This window comes from Eretmochelys imbricata, chromosome 10, assembly GCF_965152235.1.
Source record: "Eretmochelys imbricata isolate rEreImb1 chromosome 10, rEreImb1.hap1, whole genome shotgun sequence".
Lineage (NCBI taxonomy): Eukaryota > Metazoa > Chordata > Testudines > Cheloniidae > Eretmochelys > Eretmochelys imbricata.
In genome coordinates this window covers 6728809-6740878 of record NC_135581.1, presented here as the reverse complement: position 1 = coordinate 6740878, position 12070 = coordinate 6728809, and the positions used below count along the sequence as shown (strand labels likewise).

General features: G+C 43.4%; 1 protein-coding gene across 1 annotated transcript; it reads right to left on the bottom strand.

Annotated features, from left to right (window-relative positions):
* Positions 1–2010: 2010 nt before the first annotated feature.
* Positions 2011–11134, bottom strand: B9D1 (B9 domain containing 1). The gene is made up of 7 exons (XM_077828888.1): positions 11015–11134; positions 10575–10643; positions 9200–9311; positions 8405–8501; positions 7701–7763; positions 4475–4542; positions 2011–4281 (listed from the first exon to the last, which is right to left on the bottom strand). Exons 1-7 carry the CDS (start codon positions 11090–11092, stop codon positions 4136–4138), a joined length of 633 nt encoding a protein of 210 aa, XP_077685014.1. The 5' UTR covers positions 11093–11134; the 3' UTR covers positions 2011–4135.
* Positions 11135–12070: the final 936 nt, after the last annotated feature.

Genomic DNA, 12070 nt, shown 5'->3' with positions numbered 1-12070 from the left:
CTTAGCATACGCATGCAGGCGATATTGCTTTGATTTCCAGTGCTTAAGGCTGAGAGAGTTGGGGAAGTAATGGACCTAGTCTCTGGGAGACAAGTGTATTGACCCCCTACAGGTAATGAAGGAGTGATACTGATTGCCAATGACTCCTGGGGGAATTCTGCCCCACCACGCAATGCAGAATTTTGCAGAAATGAACATTGTGCATGCAGAATTTCCTTCCCCCCCCCACCCCCCAGAAATGGGCTGCAGTGCTGCTGACCGCCACTAGAGGCCACTGGACCCGGCGTAGAAGACACCAGGGGGGAGGGGGGAAGGGAGAGGGAGCTGGAGGGTTTCTGGCAGCTGCAGTTCCCAGCATGCCCTGAGGCAAGGAGACACAGCGCGCAGGAAACTCCATGCAAGTTGGGACCAAGCATCAGGCTGTTTCTCCCTCTGGATCCCTGGGCTCTGGGGTGGGGAGGGGACTGGGTGTCTGGGCTGGGGGAGCCACGTCTGGCCTCTGGGTATGTGTGTGGCGGTATCTGGGCAAGGGGAGGACCCTGTGGCTGGGCTCTGGGGGGAGAGGGGTTGTGGGTGTCTGGCCCCTTAGATGGGCTCTGGGGGCGGGGGAAGAAGGGGACAGAGAAACAGCAACTGGGTTGCCATAGGTGTTTCTTTAACTCTCTACTCTTGGGGGAATTTTTGTATGTGTCTGTATTGTCACAGGCATACTTGCTGACAGGTATTTTGAAATAAATTACCAAAATAATTGAAATTGGTGTGATTATGTAGTATTATTTTGACAAATAAAAGTTGCAGAATTTTAAAATATTGTGCCCAGAATTTTAATTTTTTTGGCGCAGAATGCCCCCAGGAGTAGTTGTTCTCGCATTTGCCAGGAGTCATTGTAATTGGTATTTTGACAGCACAAGATGCGTACATAGTGCTGGACAACAGACAAACTGTGCCAGACATTGAAACGTCCCTGCTCTGAAGGGCTTACCTACGAAAGGCACAGAACACCAAGACCTTGAAGAAAGGATTAAAAGAATGGGATGATCTTAAAGAGTCTACTAGGACACTGAAGGACCCTCAAGAAGCACAAAGATAACAGACAATGTTATAAAAATGTAGCTGACAGATGTGCAACCCATTTATAGTATTATCTAAAATGCAGACATTGTCTCTAAGGTATTGTGACTAGATAATTTTTTTGCAAATACATTGAATTGGAAAATATTTCTTCCCTCCTCCCACAATTTAGAGTGGTTAACTCCTGCATGTCACCAACGCCAAGAGAGAATTATTTCAATCCATCAGGTCATGATTTTACCTGGAGAGTGTGGCCAAGCAAGGCATGTTCTTAATAGCCTTTGCCGAAGGAGCCCTCACCTATCTCAGCCAAGAAAAGACAGCGGAAGATGGAAACAGGAGGAAGGAACAACGAACAACATAAATGGCAACTTCAAACTACTATGTGAAATCCCCGTAAAATTTGTAACTACATGAGCTCATGTATGCACAATGCCCTATAGTGCTGGATGTGAATAAACTCATTGTATCACTGTGGGAGTGAAGTTTAGACTTTTTCCTCAGTTTAATAGGGTACCATGCATGGAATCATCATGCAGTTTTGCTCTAGTTGGACAGGCACGTTAAATCATCTCAAGTGAGTAAAAATCTCCAGTGAATTATATTTCACTTGTGTTAAGTTATTTATCTCTGCTTTTCAAACATTTCATATCTGGTCTATCAAGGTACTTATATGGCTACCCTCACCACTGTAACCGACTATATATTTAAAAAAAACTACAACAAAAACCCAGTCTCTCTTTCTCCTATAGCAGCCAATAAACAGGAAAAATAGTCTGATTTATTTGAGCTCAGTTGCGGCTTTGTTGTAGAACAGCTAATTATAATGGGTGTTAGTGTTATAATTCAAAAAGCAGAACGAAGAAAGAGAACAAGAGCTAATGTATGAAAGATACTCTGTGCACCATACATTTGTAAAATCATTTATAAAAGTACAAAATGATTAAGGAACAGACAAAATTCCAAGGTGCTTTACATTATCTTCATCATTTATATTTACAAAACACATTGTTCAGCTTTACATGCATAAGGAATTATAGTACTACAAGTAGTATGCTTTATTTAATATTACTATGGATGTGCAGTGGTTCAGAATGTGTTTTTCTTTGTGCTTGTTTTTCCAAAGGCTTTTTAATGTCTCAGTGACTTATAAATAAGGTGAAATAATACTAAGTCTGGTCTTCTCGTGGTATTTGAAGTCAAAATTTGCAAATCTATGTACCCAAATACAGTCTCTCAAATTGACTAAATAATCAGATGTCTCACTATGGATTTAAGTTCTGTAGTTTGGACACAAAGAATGGTGGAAAGATCATAAGAAGACTAGAGCTTGTGTTGCTTTGGACTAATAAATGGTTCCCCTAAGGGGAAAAAAGCACACACAAGACAAAATATATAAATATTTAGCTATTTGGGTTTATTCAACCCAAATGCAGAGCTCTAATATCAGCTTTTCCAAGAGTCATGTGAAAGGTCAGGGAAGGGAGGACATTCGGGGTATGTCTACACTGAAGTAAAAAACCTGTGGCACCTATTCTCAGTGGCCGGGTCGGCTGACTCAGGCTTGGGCTACGGGGCTCAAATTGGCAGCGTAGATGGCTCTCAGACCCACCCCCCTTGCAGGGTCTCAGAACCAGGACTCCAGCCCGAGGCCAAACATCTATGCTGCAATTTTGTAATCCTGCAGCACAAGTCAGCTGACCTAGGCCAGCTACGGCCTTGCCCACGGGTCTTTTATTGCAGTGTAGACAAATCCTCAGAATGAAGGCCTGTCTTTGTACCCTCAAACTGCAGCCAGCTGAGAATAGTGTGTTAGCTTTGGTGCTGTTGCCATGTACTGTCATAAGAAACAACCTGATGACAATTTCTAAGGTTATACAAACAGTGAGGAAAACCTTCATAAATCAAACTTGAAATTCAGCACATTATTTTCCTTACCACGTTTGTTGGTTATTGAAAGCCATGGTATAGGACCCATATAAACAATTACCTGCCTCACAGCCTATCCTGGACTGTCATTCGAATGCTGGATTTGTGATATCATACACATTTCACTGGCAAAAGGCTGATGCCATCATCACAGAGTTATTACTTTAGCTTATTGTGGAATTGAGCACACAGAAGAGCTGGGCTAAGAGGACAAGGGGAGAAGTACCTTGAGCAATAACAAAGAAAATGCACAAATTCTAAAAAGTTGCATAACCAGGAAGAGGTGGCCCTGACTGCTACTCCTGGCAATCCCTTACAGCAGAGGGGATCTGTAACAGCTTGGACCAGAGGATTCCCCTTTGCTTATGGCTGAGTGCATGCCCTTTTTACTCAGGCTGCGTGCTCTTTTCCAGATCCTCACACTGTGATCTATTTCTCCCACAGTATCTGCACTTAAATCTCAATGGTGCCAATGAGAGGTAAATGCACGAAGCAAGGGGATATTAAACACTTAGCTCTCTGTAAACTCCTCCCGCACTTCCCCCTAAAACAAACCACTTTTTTGTTGCTGTTGGTGTGCTTAAGCTTGACTGGGGGAGGGGGAGGGAACTGGAACTGGAAGTGTCATTTTCTTGTGTCTCATAGTTTTTTTAAAAGCAAAAGCCAAACTGCTTTCATTGAAAATTTTGGAAGGATTTACTCTTACTGTATATCAAATATTTTAGCAGGTTAGTTCTAAAGCATTTTAAAATGGGATTATAACGGAAAACTGCAGTAGCAGCCTGAAGAAGAAATATTGCTTTGGCAGAAGAAAGTGCATGAATGTTTCACTGAAACATTCTCAGATTCCCTTCCTTTTGGAAGGTATGGCCATTTGAATTTCCCACTACCACTTCAAAAACATTAGTACACAAGTTTAGGCCTGCACTGATGTTTGGAATACATTGGAACTATTTTTTAAAAACAAATGTAAACTGGCTATTCGTTACCTAAAAAAATGTACAAAAGGTTATGATAGAACGGTATTTTGCAACACACCTTATGGCTTGAGCTTTCATATTAAAATAGAAGATCGGTACAAGTATGGTGCTTGCCTCCCATATGTGCCTTTGAAAACCTCCCACCCACCAATCATTTAATGGTTATGAATCCCATCTGTAAGAGACACTATTGAAGGGTTCTGCATGTCAGACGGGCTTACGTCATAGCCCAACTTCTTCATGTCTTTAGTCACCACATTGAAGGCAATGGTCACAAAGCCTTGGGATCGCACCGTGGTCACTAAAAATAGGAGAACAACACCATTAGCCAGTACAGCTGGTTGAACAGTCATTAGATGTCCAACAGAATACCAGGACATGGTTGTTTTCAATATGCTCAATTAACCTTCTAAAGCATTAACAAAGAAACGGAATGGCCAAGATCTGGTCCATAGTCACAGAGGAGTTAGAGACAGTAATTCCTGATCATTTACCTTCTCGGCCTTCTCCCTGCGCTACCACTTTTGGGTCAGTGAACTCTGGGTGTCTTCCCATAAGCCAACTGAGAGAAGGAGAAAAGAAAACAACTCACTGATGTGTCACTTGGTAGCATTTAGGTTTGTTATAAGGAAGGTTCATCGTATGCACCGATATAAAAAAAAATATGTTTCCCCCTGTTCATAGTAGGAATTTTTAAAGCTTGATACATTTTTTTTCTTTATACTTATCTACTTTGATCAAAGATAAATGTCACCTCTGGACTATTGACCACTTTTTCTTTTTTCCTAATTTCACCTACATTCTATTAAATGTAAGTTATTTCTGAGTGAGGGAGGGTCAGTTTATGTCAAAGATATTTTAATAACACCTAACTTTAAGGATCTGGAGGGGACCTAATACTTTGCTATGCTGTGTAGTATCTGTGTAAACTGAATCCATTTGCATGCTATTAATTAGAAAAACAGCTATAACAAATACATATTGGACAGGGAAAAAGTTATGTCCATGAGTCCTCATTCAGGAGAAATTTGTGCAAGTCTATGCTGTACCATTCCTTTATAGATCGTGTTTTGGGTAGGTGGCCTAAAAAAATAAAAGCCTTTGGCTAACTTATTTACAGCAGTATTTTATGACTAATTTAAGGACAGATTGCGATACACCTGCTCACACTGGGCCCTATCCAATGTGCACTGAACACAGTGCAAGTCCTTCTGTTGACTTCATTGAGCATTGGACCAGGCACATTGAGTAATATCTTATGCTGCGAGAAGTCCCACTGAAATGAATGGGACTACTTACTTGTGGAGTACAGTACCACTAATGTTGAGGTGTCTATGATTCTATCACAATCTAATCCTTAAAGATTAGCATGCTAAAACTAGGAAGTGTTTACTCTCAGTGGAAGTTCTTTGTAAAACCACAGTAAACCAGCGTTTAAATTTGCCCACAGATCATTAATTAAAATAATGTAAGGCCTCACCCCACTGGTTCTATTCTAGCTGCCCCATAAAGGAAAAGCTCCGTCACTGAAATATTATGAAATGCTTTCCTACCTCTCCTCCTGATCCTTTCACTCATATTTTAAAATCCCTACTATCTATCGCATTTTTACACTACTCTACCATAATGCAATTTCTAACACATTATACTGACAGTGCCATAACAGGCCAGCAGAAGGTTAAAAAAACTGCCCAGACTTTGGGAAGAATTCCTGTTTTTCTTTCTTTAATATACATCTCTGAGGCAGTACAGTTTGTTCTCTGGTGCCAGAAGTTTTCATCTGGCAAAAAGAGAAGTAGGTGCAGTGCGGTCATGATTATACTACATCCATGTGTTTATTAAAACATACAGAGGCTAACCTGCCTTACCTGATTACAACTCTCTCTCTTTAAACTCAGCTATATTCCTACTGTTGCAAAGCTGTTTTACGTCTTAACTCCATGTTACGCACTACTAAATTGCTTAACCTAGTCAACAAATAGCCCAAATCATTCCACAAGGTGTTTCTATCCCGCATGGCCGGTATATTTCAAACTCTATTGTCAGAGACATTAAAACAGCTGAATCTAACGGAGGGCCCTGTGATATTTCACAAACAAACTCTGGGACTCTATAAAATGTTTCCCTCTGGACCACTGCTTTTAATACAGATTGACAAATCTGTCTGAAATGTTCAATTAGCTCAGAGAAAACAGTTACTACTGGAGTATGAATGATGGAATCTTCACTAAGAAAGCCTAGAGGGTATTGTGCCAACGTGTGTGGCCCTTTACCAGACAAGGAGGAAGGGACTAGTGGACAATTCAGTTTAGAACAATTCTGAAGAACAGGGAGACCAAATCTGGATTCACTGCACAATGCAGTGTCTAGATCAGCCGTACATAACCTCAAAGAGCCATTCCTTTAACAGAGTTGCAAAAAGCCATACCAAATTACATGTACCACGCAATAGTTAATATATGTTAATCAGAACAGATAAAGCTTATAACAGGAGCAGCAGTATTGGGGCTCAGGCAACCTCTAACAGTCCCACGTCATCACCAGTTTCAAGAAGCCAAATTCTGTCAATGTCCTAACCATTTACAGCTTATTTCAATGTGTAATTTCCACCCACCACAGCTGGTCAGTAGCACAAATTCAGAATTAATCAGTTGGAGTGAGAGCAAATATGAGTTTTTCCAGCAATCAATGTATCATTATCAGGATGTCACCTGACAATTTACTAAAAACCAATAAAAGAGCCACCTGCAATGCAAGGATCAATGGCTACTGATTGAATGCATCTTGCCTTCTGATTTTATTGCACAAAATGTAATATAATTACTAAAACAGATTAGATTTTTAAGTGGACAAGTTGCACCCACTGCAGCAGGATATGGGATGTCCTATTTTCTACAAACATTTCCTGTGAAGCCCAGTGTCTTCATCAGTTCTGGCTCTTAAATACTGAGATTTTATGCCAGGATGGAGGAAAAAAAATGAGGGAGAAAAACAATAAAAATTCATGTATATAGATGAAAGAGGCAGTTACTGTTCAAGAAAAAGAACAGATTACAACCAATAAATGCAGACACTCATTCTTAGAATGTAAAAATGTCCCTTGTGGAACAGTCCAATTATATTTTGAAAACATATTATGCTGTACTTAACATTCTGCATCCTCATAATGCTTGTTTTCATTATGGAGTAATTCCTGCAGCAGATGTTGCTGAATTACATGAAGAAAAATAAGTGTAATACTAGTGAAATCTATTCTAGAAATAAATGAGTGTGTTTACGTCAATTCTACATAGGAAGCCAGTTTGATTTGAACTCTTACTCGCACAATTTCATCAGTGTCAATGTTTTTTTCTTTTGGAAGCTTCAGAGAATAGAAGGGAATGTGTGGTTGTTTGCCTTTGCTATCATTTGGTGGCTACTTTTCAAAAAGACATAGCTCTATCTTGGCAGGAATACAGCAAGTGCTTTTCAAATTCACACTTTCAAATGCATGGATAACAAAAAGGATGAAGTTACAGAGCATTACTCCAAGCAGATTGCTAATGTTAAATTTTAAAGTAAGGCTTTGATGGATAAAAACCACATTGTCCATGAAACTCATTGGAATGTCTTTAACCCTACAAAAACTCACAAGTGCGTGCACATTGAGTAGTCAGAGACACCAACAATTAAAACAAAAATGTCTTTTCCCATGTTACTAACACCACCTTTGAGTATTACCTTGTAATTTTTTGCAGCTTAGACGTGGATTCTGGAACAAACATAGGAATGGTTCTTCTATGACTGAAATGGAATTGATAAAGAGAGAGAACTTATTGATGAAATGCACCAAATGCCAATTTCCAATACTCCTGCATTTATTATGATAATGAAAGTCCAAATACAGTTTTAAAAAATCAGGTGAGACATCCACAAGTAACTTGTAAGTAATGAACTCAAACTTTCCTATGTACAGCTTGCATGGGGAACTTGCAAAGGGCACAAGAGATAGGCCAGCTCGGAGAGCACCTTCATACCCAAAGTACAGTCCTCCCAACAGACCGGACAGTGTTGAAATGAAGACTTGCAGGCCCAGATGCTCCAAGGCATTTAGGTGCCTAGCTCCCACTGAAAGCAATGGGGGTTCGGTGCCTCAATGGCTTTGAGGATCTGGGACAGTGTGTTCAACTGCCCTCCCCCATCCACAAGTTAAAACTAAACCTGCACTGAATAAAAAACATCAAGGCTCAGGTCCAATGACCAAGGGTTTGTGCCAGAGAATAGATTCCATACCCATGGTGTAAGCAAGCTATAGAGACACTTGGGGGGGCACTTATTTTGGCTCTGATTATTTTACTTTAGAAAATACAACAAGAGGCAGCTGAGATCAAATTGTATTTGGGAGGAACATTTGAAACAGAAACAATAACCACTCATTAACCCACCTTCCAGGTATGAACGGAACATGAACAGCTCCATAACCTCGGACGACATCATTTCCGAAAAGATCAGGTCCATAGACACTTACCACTATTTGTGGCCCTTAAAAAGAAAATAGGAGTTAATATAAGAGCAAGGACAAAGAAGGAGATGGATTTGGCCCTGTAATTTCTTAAACTCATTCCTAACTTACTACTATTTAACATTACCTGAAAGCAACTATAAAGTGTCAAGAACTGCAGGTCCAAAAATGTATTTATCTATCTGTATTAGGGAACTAAAAGCCAGTGGGTATAAGAAAGCAAATGGTGTTAACTGTGTTACTGAATTAGTGTAAAGCTTTCTGGTGTCTAAGAAATACTCTCATTCAGGAAAGGTAATTTTAAAAGATTAAAAGAAATATGGTACCCCACAGAGTGCACAGAATCTACTCCAAGCAAGTTTAATTGCCAGAAATGATAAAGGGGGAGCCCACAGTAATTTCATCTTGGGAAACTTCAAAAAATGAATTGCCTAAAGTACCATCAAGAGAAAACACAAACTGGACTCAGTAGAACAAAAGTAAAAAATGAATCTGTAACGTTGGGTTTTCCTTCATTCACAAGGCAAAAGGTGACATGCAGAACCATGCATATTTGTGACTCTCCAACAATTGCGGGGCATAGTCTCCCTTATTCAGGTCATGTCAGCATATGCTATGAAGACGCATCAAAGCGCTTTCAGCCTACCATTTCAGAACCACAATCTCCATGTACCAAGTACCTGTATTCAGCCACACATTTTCTTTGTGGTTTACTTACAGCCAGAGGGGTTGGTACTTTTAAAGGTGATGTCAATTGGAAAATTCCACACAAGGGCTTGCTGTGCATCTCTGTTTTTAGAGGTGATCTGAGATATTCCCTCTTCCAAACCCTAAAACAAGAGCTTACATATTGTACAAATACAAGCTGCTGATATTTACTCACATTACAGAGTGGAAAGTGCATATGCTTTTAGCGTATATAAAACTTCTTTGCCTGTTTACAGACAGACCATCAGGGCCAAGTTCCAGTCCCTGCCCCAAAGAACTTACATTTTTAATAACTAAAGCTCCTTCCCTTCAATTTGTAAATACAATATTTTGCATGTCCAAATGCAGGGTTGGGCGTACAAATTGATGCAAAATTAAACTCATTTAAAATCTGACCCTTATTCATACTAATTTGCAAGTAGCTAATCTTATCAACATTTATGAAAAGCATTGACTGGATTCATAATAACTAACAGAAGTGTTTTGAATATGTAAACCACAAGACAAGGGAAAAGTATAACTAAACCAACAACACCACACAGCACATACACAGCATTCTAGTTTTTCAAAGCACTGTACCAACATTAATAGATCTTTGCACTTCCTCCGTGAAGTGGCAAGGAATAATTAAACTCATTTTCTAAATGAGGGAATAATAAAACACAGACAAGTGAAATGACTTGCTCAAAATTCAGTGGCAGAGATGGTATTAGAGTTCAGGATATATTCCCATCGCTGTTCTCAGTTCACTAGACCAATGGCTCTCAACCAGGGGTCCGGGGTCCCCTGATGGGTCATGAACAGATTTCAGGGGGCTCGCCAAGCCAGTGTTAGACTCGCTGGGGCTCAGGTCAGAAAACTGAAGCCTTGCTATGCGGGGCTGAAACCCAGGGCACTGAATCCTGCCACCTGGGGCTGAAGTTGAAGCCTGAGCAACTAGCGTTGCGGGGCCCCCTGTGGTGTGGGGCCCTGGGCAATAGCCTTGCTTGCTACCCCCTGATGCCGGCTCTGGCTTTTATATGCAGCAAAAAGTTGTTGTGGCACATCGAGTTTTTATAACATGGGGGGGGGGGGGGAGAGGAGGGAGAGTGGCCTCAGACAGAAAAAGGTTGCGAACCCCTGCACTAGACCTATTGTGTGTTTTTCCTGAGTTATATGTATTATTTGTATTAGTGTAGTACCTAGGAGGCCCAGTCGGGGACCATGACCCCACTGTGCTAGGTGCTGTACAAACACAGAACAGAGGGACAGTCCCTGCCCCAGGGAGCTTACATTGCGAATACCCACCAGCCTAAGCCAGTGAACTCCACCCCGCCGCGCGGTACGGGCTTTGGGGCCCCGGCTCGGGGAGGCCCAGCCGAGGGCAGCCGCAGCGGGGCACTTACCGTGGTGGGGGCCCAGTCGGGGCCGTAGACGAAGCAGTACTTGCAGTAGAGATCGTCGAACTCGGGGAACTGGAGGAGAAACGGAAGAGAAGGTCACTGGCCCGGGGGGGGGGGGGGGAGCCCCATCCTGTCACGCGGCCCCCTGCCCTGGACCGGCTGGGGGCTCATGCCTCAGCTCGCCGGCGCGCTGGGGCCTTTCCCTGGGCTCGCCCTGGCACTGAGCAGAGCCGCGGGGGGGGGGGGGGGTGCAATGGCACCGGGAGGGGAGATGCCCCACAAGGCCCCCCGATCCCCCCTGGAGGTCGAGGCGTCTCCAGCGCGCCCCTCACCGTGGCCCCCGGCCGCGCTCTCGTTCCGCCGGCACCCGGGGGGGGCGCCAGGCTCCTGCCAGCCGGGGCCAGAAACGGGGCGGGGGAGCGCGCCGAGCCTAGCCCGCTTACCCGGGCGCTTTCGATCTGCCCGTTCACCATAAGCAGGAAGACGGTCGGGGCTGGGGTTGCGGCGGCGGCGGCTGCCATGGCGCCGGGGCCCGGTCCCGGCCCGTTGCTAGGGCCCGCTCTCCCGGCCCGCCTTGGATACCGGACGGCGAGGCGGCCGGGACAAACTTCCTGCCAGCGAGCGCAGCGCGAAGCGGGCGGGCGCTCAAGGGGCTGCGCAGGCTCTCAGGGCTAGAGCCCTGCTTCTCTCAACCCCCCCCCCCCCCACCTCAATACTCCCCTTTGGGATCCCGCCCCAGGACAATGGGGGTGCTACCCCTACAAGGAGAGGGCCTTCCCACACCCCCACCCCAAATGGGGGGGGGTCTTTCCCCTGCCCACGGCCTCCAGTGGGTGGGGTGCCGGGCACCCCGGGGCCCGGCTACAGCAGAGCAATCTGCACTGATGCCCCCACCCCCAGCGAGCTCGGTGTAAGCGTCTCTCTTGCCCCAGCAGAAGTCGGTCCAATTAAAGATATTTCCTGATTCACTAAAAAAGAAAAGCAGTACTTATGGCACCTTGGAGACTAACAAATTTATCTGAGCATAAGCTTTCGTGAGCTACAGCTCACTTCATCGGATGCATTCATTTTCCACTGCATGCATCCGATGAAGTGAGCTGTAGCTCACGAAAGCTAATGCTCAAATAAATTGGTTAGTCTCTAAGGTGCCACAAGTACTCCTTTTCTTTTTGCGAATACAGACTAACACAGCTGCTACTCTGACACCTTCCTTACTCACTGTGTCTCCCCAACACCCGGGGGACCTACACGGTGACACGGCCACTGGAAACGCACCAAAAGGGCACCGGCGCGGCCCCTACGTTACAAGCGGACTTGACAGAAATTAATTTTGTTTGTTTCACAAGATGGATGTTTCTTTTTAAGCATTTTCTTCTATTTTTAAGCCATTTCAGTTTTCACAGTTGTGCAAAATTACGGAGTTTACGCTTTTATTTTTATCTATTTACATTTTCACAGTTGCAGGAAATGATCGGGGGAGAGTCAGACAGTAATTATTT